Here is a 17,378-nt window from a genome sequence, read left to right as displayed (position 1 = left end):
AGGTGACCACGCTGTTGGGCCATCATCTACTGCTTTCCCAGGCCATCTGCAGGGAGCTGGATCTGAAGAGTGGCAGCTGGGACTCTAACTGGCACCCAGATAGGATGCCTGTGCTGCAGGTGGATGCTTAACCTACTACGCCATAATGCCGGGCCTTGTTAGTACAAATTAAGCAAAAGCAAGAATCAGAACTAACATTTTTCCTTTTATTTTTATTAACTTTCATTTAATAAATATGAATTTCCAAAGTACAACTTTTGGATTATAGCGGCTGTTTCCCCCCATAACCTCCCTTCCATCCCCAACCATCCCATCTCCCACTCCCTCTCCCGTCCCATTCACATCAAGATTCATTTTCAATTATCTTTATATACAGAAGATCAATTTAGCATATACTAAGTAAAGATTTCAACAGTTTGCGCCCACACAGAAATACAAAGTATAAAGTACTGTTTGAGTACTAGTTATACCATTACTTCACATAATACAACACATAAAGGACAGAGATCCTACATGGGGGGTAGGTGCACAGTGACTCCTGTTGTTGCTTTAACAATTGGCACTCTTATTTATGGTGTCAGTAATCACCCGAGGCTCTTTTCATGAGTTGCCAAGGCCATGGAAGCCTTTTGAGTTCGCCAACTCTGATCTTATTTAGATAAGGTCATATTCAAAGTGGAAGTTCTCTCCTCCCTTCAGAGAAAGGGAGGATGGCCTGTTTTTTCTTCTGGGATCTCACTCACAGAGATCTTTCATTTAGGTTTTTTTTTTTTTTTTTTTTTTTGCCAGAGTGTCTTGGCTTTCCATGCCTGAGAAACTCTCAACAGTTTTTTAGCTGGATCTGAATGCCTTAAGAGCTGATTCTGAGGCCAGAGTGCTGTTTAGGACATCTGCCATTCTATGAGTCTGCTGTGTATCCCGTTTCCTATGTTGGATCACAGAACTAATATTTTTCTAAAATATAATCACTTGATGTTCCATAATATTCTTGTTTCCCTTAACAGTTAATACTCATATTTTGAGACTATTTTCATATATTATATATATTGCTAATTTTTGAAATTAATTTTTAGGAATTAATACCATATAATAGAAAATACAGAAATTTTTTAAGGAAAATCTCATCATCTTTCTACGTCTCTGAATATATTTCCACAGCATCATTTTTAATGATATTTTATATTCAATTTTATGGAACATTTAGAATGTTTCACATTAATTTTTAGGTCTTTTGAATCGAGATTGCCCTTCAAAAGATTAGGGATAGGTTTGTATAGCCACATTCTGCCACAATTTCCCATCATCCTTCTTTTTAAATTTTTTTAAAATTTATTTTAAAGTCAGAGTTACAGAGAAGGAGAGTCAGAGGTAGAGAAAGAGAGAAAGATCAATCTTCCATCTGCTGCTTTATCCCTCAGTGGCTGCAACAGCAGGGGCTGGGCCAGGCCAAAACTAGGAGCCAGGAGCTTCTTCTGAGTGTCCCACGTGGGTGCAGGAGCCCAAGTACTTCTGTTGCTTTCCCAGGTACATTAGCAGGGAGCTAGATCAGAAGCTGAACAACCAAACTCAAGCTGGTACCCTTATGGGATGCTGACCATGCACACAGAGGCTTAACCTTCCAGGCCACAATGGGGCCATAGTGCTTGTCCCCACTGATCCTGTTTATAATCTTTTTTTTTTTTTTAATTTATTTGACAGATAGAGTTAGATAGTGAGAGAGAGTGAGAGAAAGGTCTTGCTTCCGTTGGTTCACCCCTCAAATGGCCGCCATGGCCGGCGCTGCTCTGATCCCTAGCCAGGAGCCAGGTGTTTCCTCCTGGTCTCCCACGCGGGTGCAGGCGCCCAAGCACTTGGGCCATCCTCCTCTGCCTTCCTGGGCCACAGCAGAGAGCTGGACTGGAAGAGGAGCAACCAGGAGTAGAACCCGGTGTCCCTATGGGATGCCAGCGCCGCAGGCGGAGGATTAGCCAAGTGAGCCACGGCACTGGCCCCCTGTTTATAATCTTTTAAGCCTTGCTATTTATATAGGCTTATGCATAGAAGTACATAAAGCATGTGTGAATATAGCCCTCATTCTCATTTAGAAAACACAGGTATATTAATATACCAGTAAAGTATTGGTTGTGCTTTCTGACTGGTTTCTAATCTTCATAAATTATATCTTCCAGATGTTTCAATACTGTAATGTATCATGGTATTCAAGATAAAAAATGAATTTTTTCCTCTTGTGTATGTTATGTATATGTTCAGATTTAATAATCTGCTCTTGTGTAGGACATTGAAAATATCACTGCTAAGCCAAGGAACTGTCAGGGAGAGGTCCTTTCACCCATGTTGAGCAAGGCTGAATCCTTTTTTGTCTATTTTGGATGGATTCGTCTAGATCTTAAGTAATATCCTGGATAGTAAAGAAGATTACATTGGGTATGGAGCTTTTTTGTAGTAATATAAGAAGTGATTTGGTGCCAAACCTTGCAAAAGAAGTAGTTGACTGATATTTTATTTTACACTCGAAAGAATATCTGGTGCAAAGCAAAGACTGGTGTTCCTTGAGTTACTTCATTATAAGACAATATCAAAAGCAGCTAAAATTTATTTCAAAATGGCAGAAATTATTAGAAAAGAATTGACCTTTCAAGATTACTACCTCTCAGGCAACATATTTTATGATTAGACATTCATTTAGCAAATATCTGAGTGCTTGTTATAGTCTAGGGACTCTCTACGACCAGAGATAGACTGGATGAGATAGAGTCCCTGTTTGATAGAATTTAGCCAGACTTAGCAAACAGGCAATTACTGCACAGCATGATAAATCTGATAAAGGGAGTGGGTTCAAGGCCCATAGGGAATACTTGGAAAGGCATTTAGGAGGTCAGCTTTAGGTGGTTTGGGAAGACTTTCAAGAAAGGCAGTCAGTATCTATGGTATTTGGATATATTAGTTTTGTGGGTATTTATAAAATCATTCATGGTACAAGAACAACCTCTGTGTGCAGGTGAATTTAGTATTATGTGTGTTCTGTGCAGGTGTCTGGAGCACTTGGTAAGTTTTCCTGACTAGAACCTAATGGGTCTGTCTGTGACAGGTGGAGAAGGTTTAGGCAAATGCTGGCAGGTATTTGTCACACATGGTTTGGAAGTAATGACCAAGCTATCAGAGTAATAGTTGGGTAGGTGCTGCAAGCCAACTGTATGTGAGCATCAGGGCACTTTATTTTACCCTGCTTTGGCAGAATTTTTGGAGGAAAAATGCTAAGATAATATGAAAGTGTACTGAGGTATATTTAAGGTGTTTGTCTAAAACAAGATTTAACAAGCTAGTAAAGTGAAATGAAAATGGAACGATACATGGTTAGAAAAGAAGCATGTATATGCTAACACTCTGTCTGTTTCCACATGATTCTTTGTTTTGAAGTCATTATCATGAGTTTTCCTCAGCCCTTGAAGATTTTCCAAACTAGTTGGAGAAGTCATTCTACTGTAGGTATGTGGAGTCTTTAGTGGGGCCTGGTTTGCTGGGGCAGTTAGGACTGGGCTGTGAGAACCAAACAGTCCTGGGTGGGTGACTTCCTCTTGTGGCTGCTCTAGTAAGTTATTTCACATCTTTGAGCTCTAGCAACACTTTCTGTGAAGTCTTAGTGTGCAGTTTAGAAGTCTGGCCTGGCTTACCAAGAGAGCTCATTAAATCATCATTGTTGTTATTACTTCTTTTTTTTTATGAGGAAGTTGAAAATTTACTATGTTTCATATTTTGCTGTAGAGCTGCTGCTTCACTGTATAAAACAGCACCAGCAAATGCAGTATATTGCCAAATTAAGATAGTATCATTCTTTCTCTGGTACTGTACAACTAACACAAACTGTTGTGCATTCCCAGTTACTTCCAATGGAAAGAGCATTACATAGTTGACCCCAGTCCAGGGATGGGTATAAGCAAGTTACATTATTTGAATCACATTATTTGTATAACTGGTTTTTACTATAGATAACTTCACGTATTCTGAATGCTAGTGCCTAGAGCCTAGTATAAAAATCATAAGATACTGTGAAAAAGATACTATTGTGTTCATCTGCAATCACTACAAAGTTAGAGGATATTTTCTTCCAGTAGCAGAGTTGCAAGTAGTATTTCTTCCCATCAATATTGCTAAAAGTTGCTATTTTAAGTCCTGTGCACCACTAATTTAAGATAAAACTGTGCTGGATAAAGTTATTCCATACTAGTTCACGTAAGGGTTCCACTTTCATTCCTCAGTAGATTTTCTGTATTTCTCATAGGCTTCTTCACTCATTAGTTGATCTAGTTCTAAAGGGTTACTCAGTGTCATCTTGATCAGCCAACCATCTTCATAACAAGATTTGTTGTCAAGCCCTGGGTTTTCTGCAAGGGCTTCGTTAATTTCATTTACACTCTTAATAGAGCAGAATAGAGTTCACTAGCAGCTTTCACACTTTAAAAAGCACCAAATTCATCTTGTTGGTTTTTTTTTTCAATTTTGTCCCAACTTAAGGCAGACTATAATAAACAACATTTCCCAAAACTTCCTGTACAAAATTGCCGATCCCCACTATTCCAACACCATTTTCTGTTGTTATCCATTCATGTTTCTCTGAATTTATGCACTGAGAGCAGGGCAAGTCCCATACACAGCATCCGTAGGGCGCCCACCCGCAGTTGCCAGGGCAGAGGCAAGTAGGGTGCGGCGGGTGCCTAGGCCATGAGCGGGCTGCAGGCTGTGGCCCGCATGCTCCGTGCCACTTGGCAGTGCCATTTTTGCAGGGGTGCCTTGTACTACATCTGTTTTCGGTTATCTGTATTTTCATTTGGATGATAAAGTCCTGAATCCCAGCAGTATGTTTCTTCATTTCCAGTTCTGGACTGACTTCATTACAGACATACTGTTTCCTATGCTGGAACTACTTTTCATGTCTTTAGTTCCCAATGGTAGCCAAGTGGTTTCCTTTCCAAATTAGAGATGAGTTTCCTTTCTCTGACAGTCTGACTTTGCATCTTTTTGTTGCATTAGATAGAAATGCTTCAAGATACCAAGAGTGATCAACTGGGTAAATGGGTTTTAGTTTCTCCCAATTCCTTGGAAATTATAGTCCAAAGTATTAGGTCCCTCTGCTTGTTGCTTGGAAATAGGGATTTTCAACTCTCTGACAGGCCCAGCTGTCTTTTCTCCTGGACGCTCTGGGTAGTTTGCAAACTGTTACTCTTTTAACGCTTTTGGTAACATGATCTTAGATAATCAAGGAAGAAGTTTGACCCCATTTATTGTTTTTGTAGGGCATAAATTATAGATTTGCTTAACTTTCCTTCCTAATGTGGACACTGAAGTTTGTGTTTCTCTATATTCTTTGATATCAACATCCTTTCTAAACAAAGAGGTGCTTTTAGCATGTATGTTCCGTTAACTTACCTCTAAGAAAGAAATAATCAGATCCTTCCTGTATCTCCAGTTATAACAAGTGGGGCAGTGTCTTAACCTGTTTCCATAAAGAAAAGATTTTCTATAGTTTTATGTGGGTTGCAGCGTTTCTTTCTCATAAGGACACGGGTGTGATTAAAAATTACTTGGTCATATGTATGGTGCCCTTCAAGTTCCGAGTGGAGGAGTCATGTAGAGTAGAAGGGCAGGCCCACCGGAAACCAGCTGCAGTCATAGCTCAGGCACTGTGATAACTGAGGCCATTATTTGAGAGGGCATTAGTCCCTGACTGTTCAGACCAGCGGTTGTGGGGCTGGGCAGGTAACTGGAGGCAGCTGACTGGTGTGTAGAGCATGGAAATGGGCAGCACTTTTGAGAGTTGCTTAAAAACCTTAGAATGTATTTAGGGTCTGCACATTTGACTGTGTTGTTCTCTTAAAATCATAAATATATAAGTGAAATTAAAGAAAATATTTTAATGTTTTAAAGGCAGAAGTGAAAAATAATAAGCACATTAGAAAAAAGGTTTGAAGGAATATTCAGGAAACAGTGGAGGGTAGCTTTTGAGTTGTTGTATTGAATACTTTTGTTGATGCATAGGTTTTTTTTTTTCCCCTAAAGATTTATTTATTTATTTGAAAGTCAGAGTTACACAGAGAGAGAAGGAGAGGCAGAGAGGGAGAGTGTGCGAGCAAGCGAGCGAGGGGTCCTCCATCAACTGGTTCACTCCCCAGTTGGCTGGAGCTATGCTGATCCAAAGCCAGGAGCCAGGAGCCTCCTCTGGGTCTCCCATGTAAGTGCAGGGGCCCAAGGGCTTGGGCCACTTTCTACTGTTTTCCCAGGCCATAGCAGAGAGCTGGATTGGAAGTGGAGCTGTAGGGACTGGAATGGCGCCCATATGGGATGCCGGCACTGCAGGTGGCGGCTTTACCCACTACACCACAGCACCAGCCCCTACAGTTACATTTTAAAAGGTCAAATCTATCACATGTACTGACATAATAATAATAGTACTACTAGTAGTGGGAGTGATATTAACTACTGTCATATTTTGTATTCATGATATATTCCGTGAGGAGCAGTTATTGCTGCTAAGCAGTTATACAGAGTAATGAGGCTTGGAGAAGTTACATCACCTATCCCTCAGTTAGCAAGTGGCAGAGCTGGAATTTGACCCTCAGCATCTGGCTTGAGGGCCTGAACTTACCCACCAACCATACGTCATGCATAGACTGTCTCCTAGCAGGCTTAATAGTGTGTTTGAAAACAATTACATTTCTCCAATTTTTGGCACTTTTCATTATTGATTTATAAAAGTAAATATGACTTTGAGGTATGCTTAAATATTCAATAATCTAATTTTATCTTTATATTTAAATTATCTTTTACTTTGTTGAATGAAATACAATTGCCATACTTTTGATTTCTTAAATTTCTAGTTTCCTTTGCAGAATTGTGCATTTCTTTTTTTTTTTTTTAACTTTTATTTAATGAATATAAATTTCCAAAGTACGACTTATGGATTACAATGGCTTCCCCCCCATACCGTCCCTCCCACCCACAACCCTCCCCTTTCCCACTCCCTCTCCCCTTCCATTCATATCAAGATTCATTTTCGATTATCTTAATATACAGAAGATCAGCTTAGTATACATTAAGTAAGGATTTCAACATTTTGCTCCCACACAGAAACATAAAGTGAAAAATAATAGATGATTTTTTTAAATGATGATGAAAGAATTGTGCATTTCTTAATTATCTTATAATTTACCTTTTAGCTTTTCATCTCTGATTATTTGATTTCCATTTTTTCAGTTTTAGTCCTCTTTTTATTTATTTGGGTAACACATTACTTGCTCTTTAAAATATATTGTTTTAAGGCTGGCGCCGCGGCTCACTAGGCTAATCCTCCGCCTTGCGGTGCTGGCACACCGGGTTCTAGTCCCGGTCGGGGCACTGGCCACAGCGCGCCGGCCACAGCGGCCATTGGAGGGTGAGCCAACAGCAAAGGAAGACCTTTCTCTCTGTCTCTCTCTCTCTCACTGTCCACTCTGCCTGTCAAAAAAAAATTATTTTAATTCAAATTTTATTAAATGTATATTTACCATTAAAATAGAAGTTACTAAGACAGTAAAAGGTCAACTGTTAGCCTACATATAAGAGGACCATAATTAATATATTTTGATATACTTGCAATTTTTGTAACCTTTTGAAATCCATTTATTATATACTTGTTATTATGCTATAAATTCAATGGTCTATGCATATATCTTCATTTAAATATTGTGATATTCTCTTAAGTTATTACACTTATTCATGAAAATGGGTTTCAGTGATTTTACAACATCACCTTGTGTGAGCATGCCATATTTATATATCAGTTTTCCTACCTTGGATATTTAATTATTTCCACTTTCCACTATTGTAAATAACACAATATTGAAAATCTTTGTGTGTAAGAAGTTTATTTAGGATTATTTCCTTTGAATAGATTCCATCAATTTTGCATATTAAAACCTCAAAGTTTTCACGTAATTGTTTATTAACAATTTTAAGGCTTTTTTTTAAAAAAAATTATTCATTTATTTGTAAGTCAGAGAAAGGGAGAAACAGATAGATCTTCCATTTTCCAGTTCACTCGCCAATAGCCCCTGCAGCCAGGGCTGGGCTGGGCCAAAGCCAGGAGCCAGGAGCTTCGTTGGAGTCTCCTACGTGTGTGGCATGGGCCCAAACACTTGGGCCATCTTCCACTGCTCTCCCAGGGGCATTAGCAGGGAGCTGGATCAGAAATGGAACACTTGGAACTGGAACCAGTGCCCGTGTGGAATGCTGGCATCACAGGAGGTTGCTAAACCCACTATGCCACAACACCAGCCTCCACAAACACTTTGGAGTTCTCTCGAATTTCTGCTCTTATTTTCTTTTTCTCTCTTGAGGATAATAGTGTTTATATGAGCTTTTAACTAATATATTAAGTCTCTCTGCCTGTGCTGTTGTTGGAATTTTCTTCTGATTTTTTACTTCCTTTTGAATTTTTAACACTACAGACATTTTTGTTTTTCATGTAATTCAGTTCACATTTTCCTGTGAACTTCTTTCATATTTTTGAAGTGTAGGATCTTATTCTCCACCCCAAGAAACTTGATAAAACAATTAAAAACAATAGCTTGGTTAAAAACAAACATAAAAACACTTTATCTGAAATTTGTGTTTGTGAGATGAGGTAAGGGTAAGAATGACTTGTTCTTCCTTAAACTAACAGTTTATCACATTGTCACTTATTAGACAAATCTTTTTTCTCTGGTAGATAGTATCTTTTAAAACTTGTATTAAATTCTTCATATTTAGGCCGGCGCCGCGGCTCAATAGGCTAATCCTTCACCTAGCGGCGCTGGCACACCGGGTTCTAGTCCCAGTCGGGGTGCTGGATTCTGTCCCTGTTGCCCCTCTTCCAGGCCAGCTCTCTGCTGTGGCCAGGGAGTGCAGTGGAGGATGGCCCAAGTACTTCGGTTCTGCACCCCATGGGAGACCAGGAGAAGCACCTGGCTCTTGCCTTCGGATCAGCGTGGTGCGCCGGCTGCAGCGCACCGGCCGCGGCGGCCATTGGAGGGTGAACCAACGGCAAAGGAAGACCTTTCTCTCTGTCTCTCTCTCTCACTGTCCACTCTGCCTGCAAAAAAAAAAAAAAAAAAAAAAAATTCTTCATATTTATTTGCTGTTTTATTCATAAGGAAAGATGACTTATTTCATTTTTGTTGTCTTTCTATCAAGTGGGTACAGGAAGATGTTAAAACTAGTTCCTAAAAGACTTACTTTTTGTCTAGGATATAATTACCCAGTTGATTGGTTAATCAATGTTTTGGTTGAATATCTTGATCTTATTTTTTAAAATAGTTGTTAGACAGCCTTTTTTTTTTTTTTTTTTTAGAGAGATTTCTGAAACTTATTTTGTTTTAGTTTTGTGCAGGTATGGAAATAAAATTAAGTGAATTTCATAGACTCTTCTTCCCCTTCAGGTAGAATATTTAAAAGTGATAAATGATGCATCTTCATGACACATTTATGTTCCATAGAAAGAGTTCTGGGAAGTACAAGAACTAGTGATTAAGAGAACAGAGGGATTGATTTATGGATGAAAGAAGCTGGTCATTTATAGCTTGTCAAATGATGTAAAAGCAGAGACCATACAGCATGTTCATATGCTAAGAGAAGAATTGTGCTAGGCATATAAGAGATTGCTCCTGAGATGATATGAAGAAAAAAAGTAATTATTTTAGAAAACAAATTAGCCAAAGCAGAAAATAAAAAATATCATTTACCGTGGGAACTGTTGGGAAGTGGAATCATCTCCCCAGAGATTGGGCGGATGGGCTAAACTAGCTGTCTCTGATTTCTGTAATTCATGGCAGATGCCTAGAAACAGGTTACATAAGAGGTTTCTGGGAATGGTTTAAAATGAAGTCTTGTGAAATGCGGAAGGTCAGACTGGATGACCTGGGTGGTATATTCTGACTCTATCAGATCTGTGATAGCTTGTGGCATTCTGCAGTTCAGCACTAATGTCCTGTGAGGGTTGTTTACCGGCAAAATCTGTTAGTGCTCTATTTGGTTTAGGATTAGAGTTCTTTTAAAATTAATAATTGACTGAAAGATAAACAATTAGCTTTGGTACTTGTTTTGGTTCAGTATCTTTTTTTCCTCAATTTTTTCATCAAATGTAAATGGAGTTTTTACTTTAAAAAATAAAATATTCTGTTGCCTATTGTTAGCTTTTACTTTTAATTAGTATTTGATGTCATGAGTGCATAATGCTTCTAGGGCAGAATTAATGCAGTGTTTGGAACATAAATTTGAATAATTTTCACCTATATACTGTTAGCTGAGTTGGTAGGAAATTCATTTCATGTTGCTCAAGTTCTGCCCCATACTAATAAAAATTTTGAAATGGAAATTATATTTTTACTCTTTTGGTCAGTTAGTTAATGATGATTGCTGGAATAGAGTATGTGAGATAGTGGGAATTGGGAAGAGAATGTTAGTGCTTTTGTGTATTTTTAATCTTAAGAAAGGGAGCTTTATGAACATTGGCTCGACAGGGCGTGGGACGGAGGGGACGCTGGTGCCCTCGTTATTTCCCATGTTAGACAGGCACGCATCTCCTGGGGCAAGAGCTGGCGTGCCACAAGGAGGGTGCCAGTGCTACGGTCACCCAGTGTGTTTCCTGGTTAATGAGTTTGTTTAGGGGATTTTCAGATTATGTTGTATAGTTCTTAATAATTTTCTTATTAATTTTATAATTTAATATTATAATTATTAAGAACTTATTACTAAATTCTTAATTTCAGATTGTGTTGTATAGTTCTAGTCATGAAAGGGGGAGAGAAAATATGGAAGATATTTCTAATGAAACATAAATAACTATTCATTTTAAGTTTCAAACAATGATCATTTGGTCGATCTGGCAGAAGAGTGGTCAAAAGTTGCACCATTATATAATATACACATTCACATCTACAATCATTAACAATGAAACTTTGCTAAGGATTTATATCATCCCTTGAGGTGTTAGCTAATTTAACATGAAGTTATTAAGATTAGTGAGACTCTTGAGAAAATGTTTCATTTCATCTTAAATGTGTTTATTTAAGCTCAAATAATAGTTGTAAAATGTGAGTATATGTCCTTGTGTGTATTTTACAATGTACATGAAATATGGGCATTGAAGGACATTTATATAATTTATTAATATATTATATATTCCAAAATTTTAAATGAGTAGGTATGTGATCAGAAAAGTTTGGTATGATCATTTTCAACTAAGCTTAAAGATACGAGATTCAGAGTGGGTGTTATAGTGTAGAAGGTTAAGCCGCTGCTTGCAGTGCTGGCCTACCATATGAGCACCAGTTCCAGTCCCTGCTGCTCCATTTCCAATCCAGCTCCCTGCTAAAAAACCTGGGCTAGCAACGTCCTTGGGCTCCTCTACCCACGTGGCAGATCCAGAAGCTCCAGGCTCCTGACTTCAGCCTGGCCCAGCCCTGGCCTCGTGGCCATTTGGGGAATCAACCAGAGGGTGGAAGATCTCTCTATCTCCATCTCTGCCTTTCAAGTAAATAAAAAAATTTTTAAAAAAAGATACAAGGTTCATTTTTTTCAGTTTTATTAATTACACTGTTAAAATATTTTAATACTTTATTTTGTTATAATGTTTGTCATGTTAAATTGTGTTTAGGTGACTTTTCCAGGTTGAGATGGAAAAGAAATGAAATAGAATGGAATTAATCAAATCACAGAATTAGTTATTTTTGTGAAATAGATAGTAACTCAAATCTCTGATAAGACAGGATTTGTGCTAATTCAACTTATTTGTGGGGAATCTGGATCTAAATCAGGAAGAAATGTGAATTGCAAATGTTTTAAAAATGCTTTTTTAATAATTTTGAGAACAGATAAGAGGAATTTATTTGTACTTTAGTAAATCTTTTAAGTGCTTTCATTTAACAGATAGCTGAGAATTGTTTATTATTACTCTGTTCATTGTTTGAATTAAAATTAATACCAGAGTGGTGCTTAAGTGATCTTTTTTCCCCCTACATTTAAATAGGCTAGAGACATTGGCTTTGTTTATACCATTAGTTTGTTTTCACATAGACTGCAAAGGTAACCATCAGCAGAATTAATTAGTGGAATAAAAATTAATGAGGTTTATGGTACTGGTTTATTTCCACTCTAGGCCAGTTATTCTATTGCAATTTGGACTAGCATTTTCTTGAAAGAAGAAAAATTAGATTTATTTTAATCCATATTTAAAAAGAAGAGAGCTATCTTTTCTGTATGAGAGTTAAGTACCTTTAATAACTATAGCTTTCTTGGGCTTAGCAATATTGATTCTTTTTGTTTTCATTCTTGATTATTTTGGCTATTTCTTGAGTGTGTCTTATTACAGCAAAGGTAAAGTTAACTCTTTAAATACTTATTATCATTTACAGAGAAGGTCTGTAATTTATAATTTTGAACCAAACTTTTTTTGTGAGTGGAACATATCACTGGCCAGTTTTCATCATTATTGCACTGGTGAAAGAGGAATAAAATATTTTTTTAATTCAAAACATATTTAGATGAATACATATATACATGTAAATATATTTTCTCATTTATATACATTTTATATATTTTAATTAACTAAAATATTTTAATAAACTAAAAATTTTAATAAACTAATATATTATTATATATTATATTATTATATATTTATATATTTTTAGTTTATTAAAATTTTTAGTTTATTAAAATATTTTAGTTAATTAAATATATATAAGATGTATATAAATAATTAAAATATATATTATATATATCTATATATATGAGAAAGTATCATGTGGAAATGAAAAGCTAGAACTTCTGGAGTTGTAAATCTTGTTTTACCTTCAGGCCATATTCTACTTTCTAAAGTAGGTCTTATGCTATTAACGTTTATTTCATATGTGCTTTATTTTTAGTATATAAGAATAATAATAATAGAGCTTTTAAATCTTCTTATGAAGATGAATCGCATTTCTTTGAATCTTTGAAATCCTCCACCTGTGTATCTAAGAATGATGGAAGTTCTGACTGTGAAGCTTCTCTTGAGAGGCTGATAATGCCAAAGGTCAAACTCCTTATGGACTGGGAAATCCTCTTTGTTTTTGCTTAGTTTGCTTGATGCCTCTACGCCTGTCTCTGCTAGACTGTAAATTATGTCCAGTAAGGAGATTTCTGGAAGAGGAGAGACTGTGCATAGTTAAGTGGTTATTAGTAGCTTTGTATAACCTCAGATGTTGAGATCTACAATAAATCATCATTTTAGGGACATCTAACATAGTAAAAAGTATTGGCAAAACTTCACATTGGCTTATGCTTCATTCCTGCTGCTTTTCAAAAGGGAAATGACTAGAGTGTGAACATTACTGAAATGACTTTGTGTGGGGAGCAACCCGGACTGGACTGAGTTACTGGAATTAAGACTTATTCTATGCATCTGCTCTCCCACAATATGGCGCTGGGAGAGGAGAAAACAGCTTCTACGCAGCTGCCTCTTGCCAACTTGAGTGATGACCTCCAGGAGCTGATCCTGCTCCTGATTGGAGGAGAGCAGTGTACTCGGCATGTGGGTAGCAGAGTTAGGATTGGCGGAGGAGGACTATAAAGGAGGAGAGAGACAACATGCACCAGGAACATCTAAGGGGAACATCTGAGGGAACACCTGTGCAGCCCCCGAGAGAGCCGGCTGGCGGTGTGCCGCTCCCCTGCGGAAGTGGGGAAAGTGGCCAGGGGGAACCGCCCTTCCACGGAGGTGGAAGGGTCGGTAGCCAACCCGGGAAGAACCAGCAGCAAACCCGGGGAGGGCTGAGCAGACGAAAGAACAGCGCAGGGTCCTGTGTCGTTCCTCCACGAAGAGGGGGAGCAACAACTTTGGACTTGGGAATTAGCTACTAGGCCAGTTAGGTGTGAGACTTTAATTAAGGATTAGATCTTTTTATTGATTTATTTGAGAGACAGGGAGAGAATGATAGAGATTAATAGAGAGGACTCCTGTTTGCTGGTTTACTCCCCATATGTCTGCAATAGCTGGGACTGGGTTAAGGGTGGAGTCTGGGAGATGGGAATGCAATGCAGGTCTCCCATGTAGGTGGGAAGAATTTAATTACTTGAGCAATCATCACCGCCTCCCAAGTTCTACAACATCAGGAAACTGGAATTGAGCAAGAGCGGGGACTTGAACCCAAGTACTCCAATGTGGATGTTGTGTGTTAACCACTAGGTCAAATGGCTACTCCATTTTTTCTGTTATTTTCTTAAAAACATTTTTTAAAAAAATTCATTAATTGGATCAGTTTTTTTTTTTAAAGATTTTTGGAGAGCATGTTAGTCAAAGTAGCAGAAGCAAAAAGCAGTAATGGATATGTGAGTATTGTGATGGGCAAGTACCTAATGAACAGATGGGAATAGGCTGAAAGGAATAGTCTAGAGGAAACATGGTTTTTATTTAATCATACTGTAAGAAAAAGATCACTTTTTCTGATGAGAGAAATGAAATCACTTTTTTGGAATATTGGTGTTACAAAATAGAAAATAGTTGTTAACCATTAATGCAACAACCAATCCTTTTATAAAATGAATAATAGATATAATGATAATCTGTAGAAATGCAAAGCATCCACTGGACTAAAATGTCTATTATCTCAAGTTGGCAGTGTATGCCTGATGTAACTGATAAATATTTTATGAATTGTGAAATAATTGAAAATAGAGGCATTATGCTATATATGTTTATTTACCCAGTTTTAGTATAACATGCCTAAATTTAAATGATATTTTTGTAGTTTTCTATTTTTTTAGATTTATGAGTTAATTATAAAACTAGTTTTTCTGTGCAATAAGTCAAATGCCTCTCAATTTTTAATTTTTTTAAAGAAGAAGTCACATGTTGTGTTTCATTGCATTTTATATTTCATTAGAAAGCTTATCAGGGAAAATGAAATTAAGTAACCTTAACTACTGCTTAAGAAAATTATATAATATTTTAATAAAGGTTTATAATGCTATTTTTTATAGAAAGCTTCTATTTAATAAATATAAATTTCAATAAGTACAACTTTTAGATTATAGTGGGATGCCATCTTTCTGAACTTAAGTTTTTTTAAGATTTGTTTATTTATTTGAAAGCCAGAGTTACAGAGAGAAGTAGAGACAGAGAGAGAGAGAGAGAGAGAGATCCTCCATTGACTGATTCTCCCCACAAAGGGCTGCAATGACTGGGTCTGGGCCAGGGTGAGGCTAGGAGTCAAGAGCTTCATCCTAGTCTCCCATGTGGGTGGCAGGGGCTCAAGCATCTTCTGCTGCTTTTCCAGGCCGTTAGCCGGGAGCTGGATAAGAAGTGGAACAGCTGGGACACGAACCGGCATCAATATGGGATGCTGGTGTTGCAGGTGGTAGCTTTACTCACTATGCCACCATACTGGCCTCTGAACTTAGGTTTTTAACTTCTAAATTTAGTGGTCACCTGTTATGCTATTACCATGTTTAAATTATTATAAAACAAAGAATACAAATAAATCTAACAAAGAATAAAGATATAAAACACTTTTGTGTTTAAGATCAGATAGTTAAACCTTGGTATTATTGTTTTATCAATACTGTTCTTTGTTCAAAAATTAATTTAGGGTTGTTTACATAAGTAAGCATTATTCGTTAACAAAAATAAAACTAAATCATGATAAGAAAATGAGAGTCCACGTTGTGAATGTAAGCCCAAGTTCTTGCACATTATAGACAGAAAATTCAGTCTTGGTTTTCTTAGCAGCCAAAACACAAAAAATGAACCAGTTGGGATAGGTTTCGCCAAAGTGTGTTCCTGTAAAACTAGGTGTAATATGGTTACCATGACAATATAGGGGCAAATGATGCTGTATCCCCTTCTAGAGATAAACCTTCACATCAGCATTCTGAAGGTCCATGGGAATTCTATGGTTAAAACAACTGCATAGCTCAGTGTTCGCTAGTCACATTTGGCCATCCCTCACTCCCTTTTTCCTCACCTAATATCTATCAACATTTCCCATTTGGGGAGTCAGAGAGATATTGATCTTTAGCCAAAACAGTCTGTTTGCTTAGAAAGCGGCCCAGCAGGGTGAGGTTTAAGTTTCTCCTGCAGATCCCACAGAAGGGAGAGTACACTTATAGTGCAGGGGGCTCATCCTCAATGAATAGCCACTCTGTATACAATCATGACTTTCAGATGGCTTTTTCCATAGGCTTTCTTTCAGCATGATTAGACAATGTAATGTAATAAGTCACTAAGAAGTTTTCCATTGCTTTTAAATTGTCTTACGAAAATGTAAAGACATCAGTGTTTAATTTTCTACATTGTAGTTTCTGTTCTCTGCTGCTATTGAAAATCTTTAGCATCTTTGTTTGATTATCTATATCCCATCCTGTTCTAAAAAGGAAGTGGAGGGGGGGAAACTAGAGATGAGCAGAAAACACAGAGTGGAATGTTTAATTGGTTATTGTGTGGATAGTTGGGGTGGTGTACCTGCTGACATCATAGACAGAAGCTGTGAAGAAAACCAAAGGAAACTGGGACACCTATCTATAGATGATGCGAAATAACTGTGGCTGCTCAGAGGTGATGTGGCAGTGGGACCGTGAGGGTATTGTTTTTGAGCAAAGGTGCAAGGAAGAGCATGGGGCTAAATGACAGTCACAAGCAGAAGCACTGCAGAAAGCAGCAAACAAAGGAAAGTTCATCCTGTGGAAAAAGAACACATCATAACAGATCAATTTTTTTCCAGCTTTGCCTGCTCAGATACAACAATCGTTTTAGTAAGGTCATCTTCAGATTTGAACAGTCGTTTCCAAGGATTCTTTTCCAATCTTTTTAATCTACAATTAATTTAGTATTTTTTAAGGGTTTTGATGAGTGAATTGAGAGTTTGATGTGTAACATAAAAGAATGCATTTTTCAACATGATCTAATATTGCAGTTGGTTTTCAATGGTAGTGAATGTATAATTGCATTTGGCTTAAGTTACTGGGGACAGGCTGCATTTCACTCTGAATTTAATCTAAATATAATTAAGATATCCTCCTCTTTCCAGGCAAGAGTGCAGCACTGCATCTGCTCCGTCGCCAGTGACCACTCAGTAGGACTTCTAAGTTTGCGTGAGAAAAAGTGCATCATGCTGGCATCACGTCACCTTTTCCCTATTCAGGTCATCAAGTGGAGGCCTTCAGATGATTACCTGGTAGTGGGATGCTCAGATGGCTCTGTGTATGTCTGGCAAATGGATACTGGTAAGAGCAAGAATAAAGAGAGAGAGAAAAAATTAAATGTGTGCATTTGATTTCCTAGAAATGACACTCTTTTACATGACAAAAAGTCCTGAAATGTAAAACAGTTACTA

General features: G+C 37.5%; 1 protein-coding gene across 6 annotated transcripts in view; it reads left to right on the top strand.

Annotated features, from left to right (window-relative positions):
* Window positions 1-17,378, top strand: part of WDR7 (WD repeat domain 7) — a 377,439-nt gene that overhangs the window by 62,110 nt on the left and 297,951 nt on the right. For all 6 annotated transcript variants that reach the window (XM_070050124.2, XM_070050123.2, XM_089305092.1 and 3 more), the window contains one exon: window positions 17,073-17,268. In XM_070050124.2, coding sequence (XP_069906225.1) covers window positions 17,073-17,268 — 196 coding nt within the window. The remainder of the gene's footprint in view (window positions 1-17,072; window positions 17,269-17,378) is intronic.

Source organism: Oryctolagus cuniculus, chromosome 10 (genome assembly GCF_051225735.1).
Source record: "Oryctolagus cuniculus isolate XC-2025 breed Fujian yellow rabbit chromosome 10, ASM5122573v1, whole genome shotgun sequence".
Taxonomy (NCBI): Eukaryota; Metazoa; Chordata; class Mammalia; order Lagomorpha; family Leporidae; genus Oryctolagus; species Oryctolagus cuniculus.
Note: the sequence above shows the minus strand (reverse complement) of the source record. Positions and strands in the feature narration are given on the sequence as shown.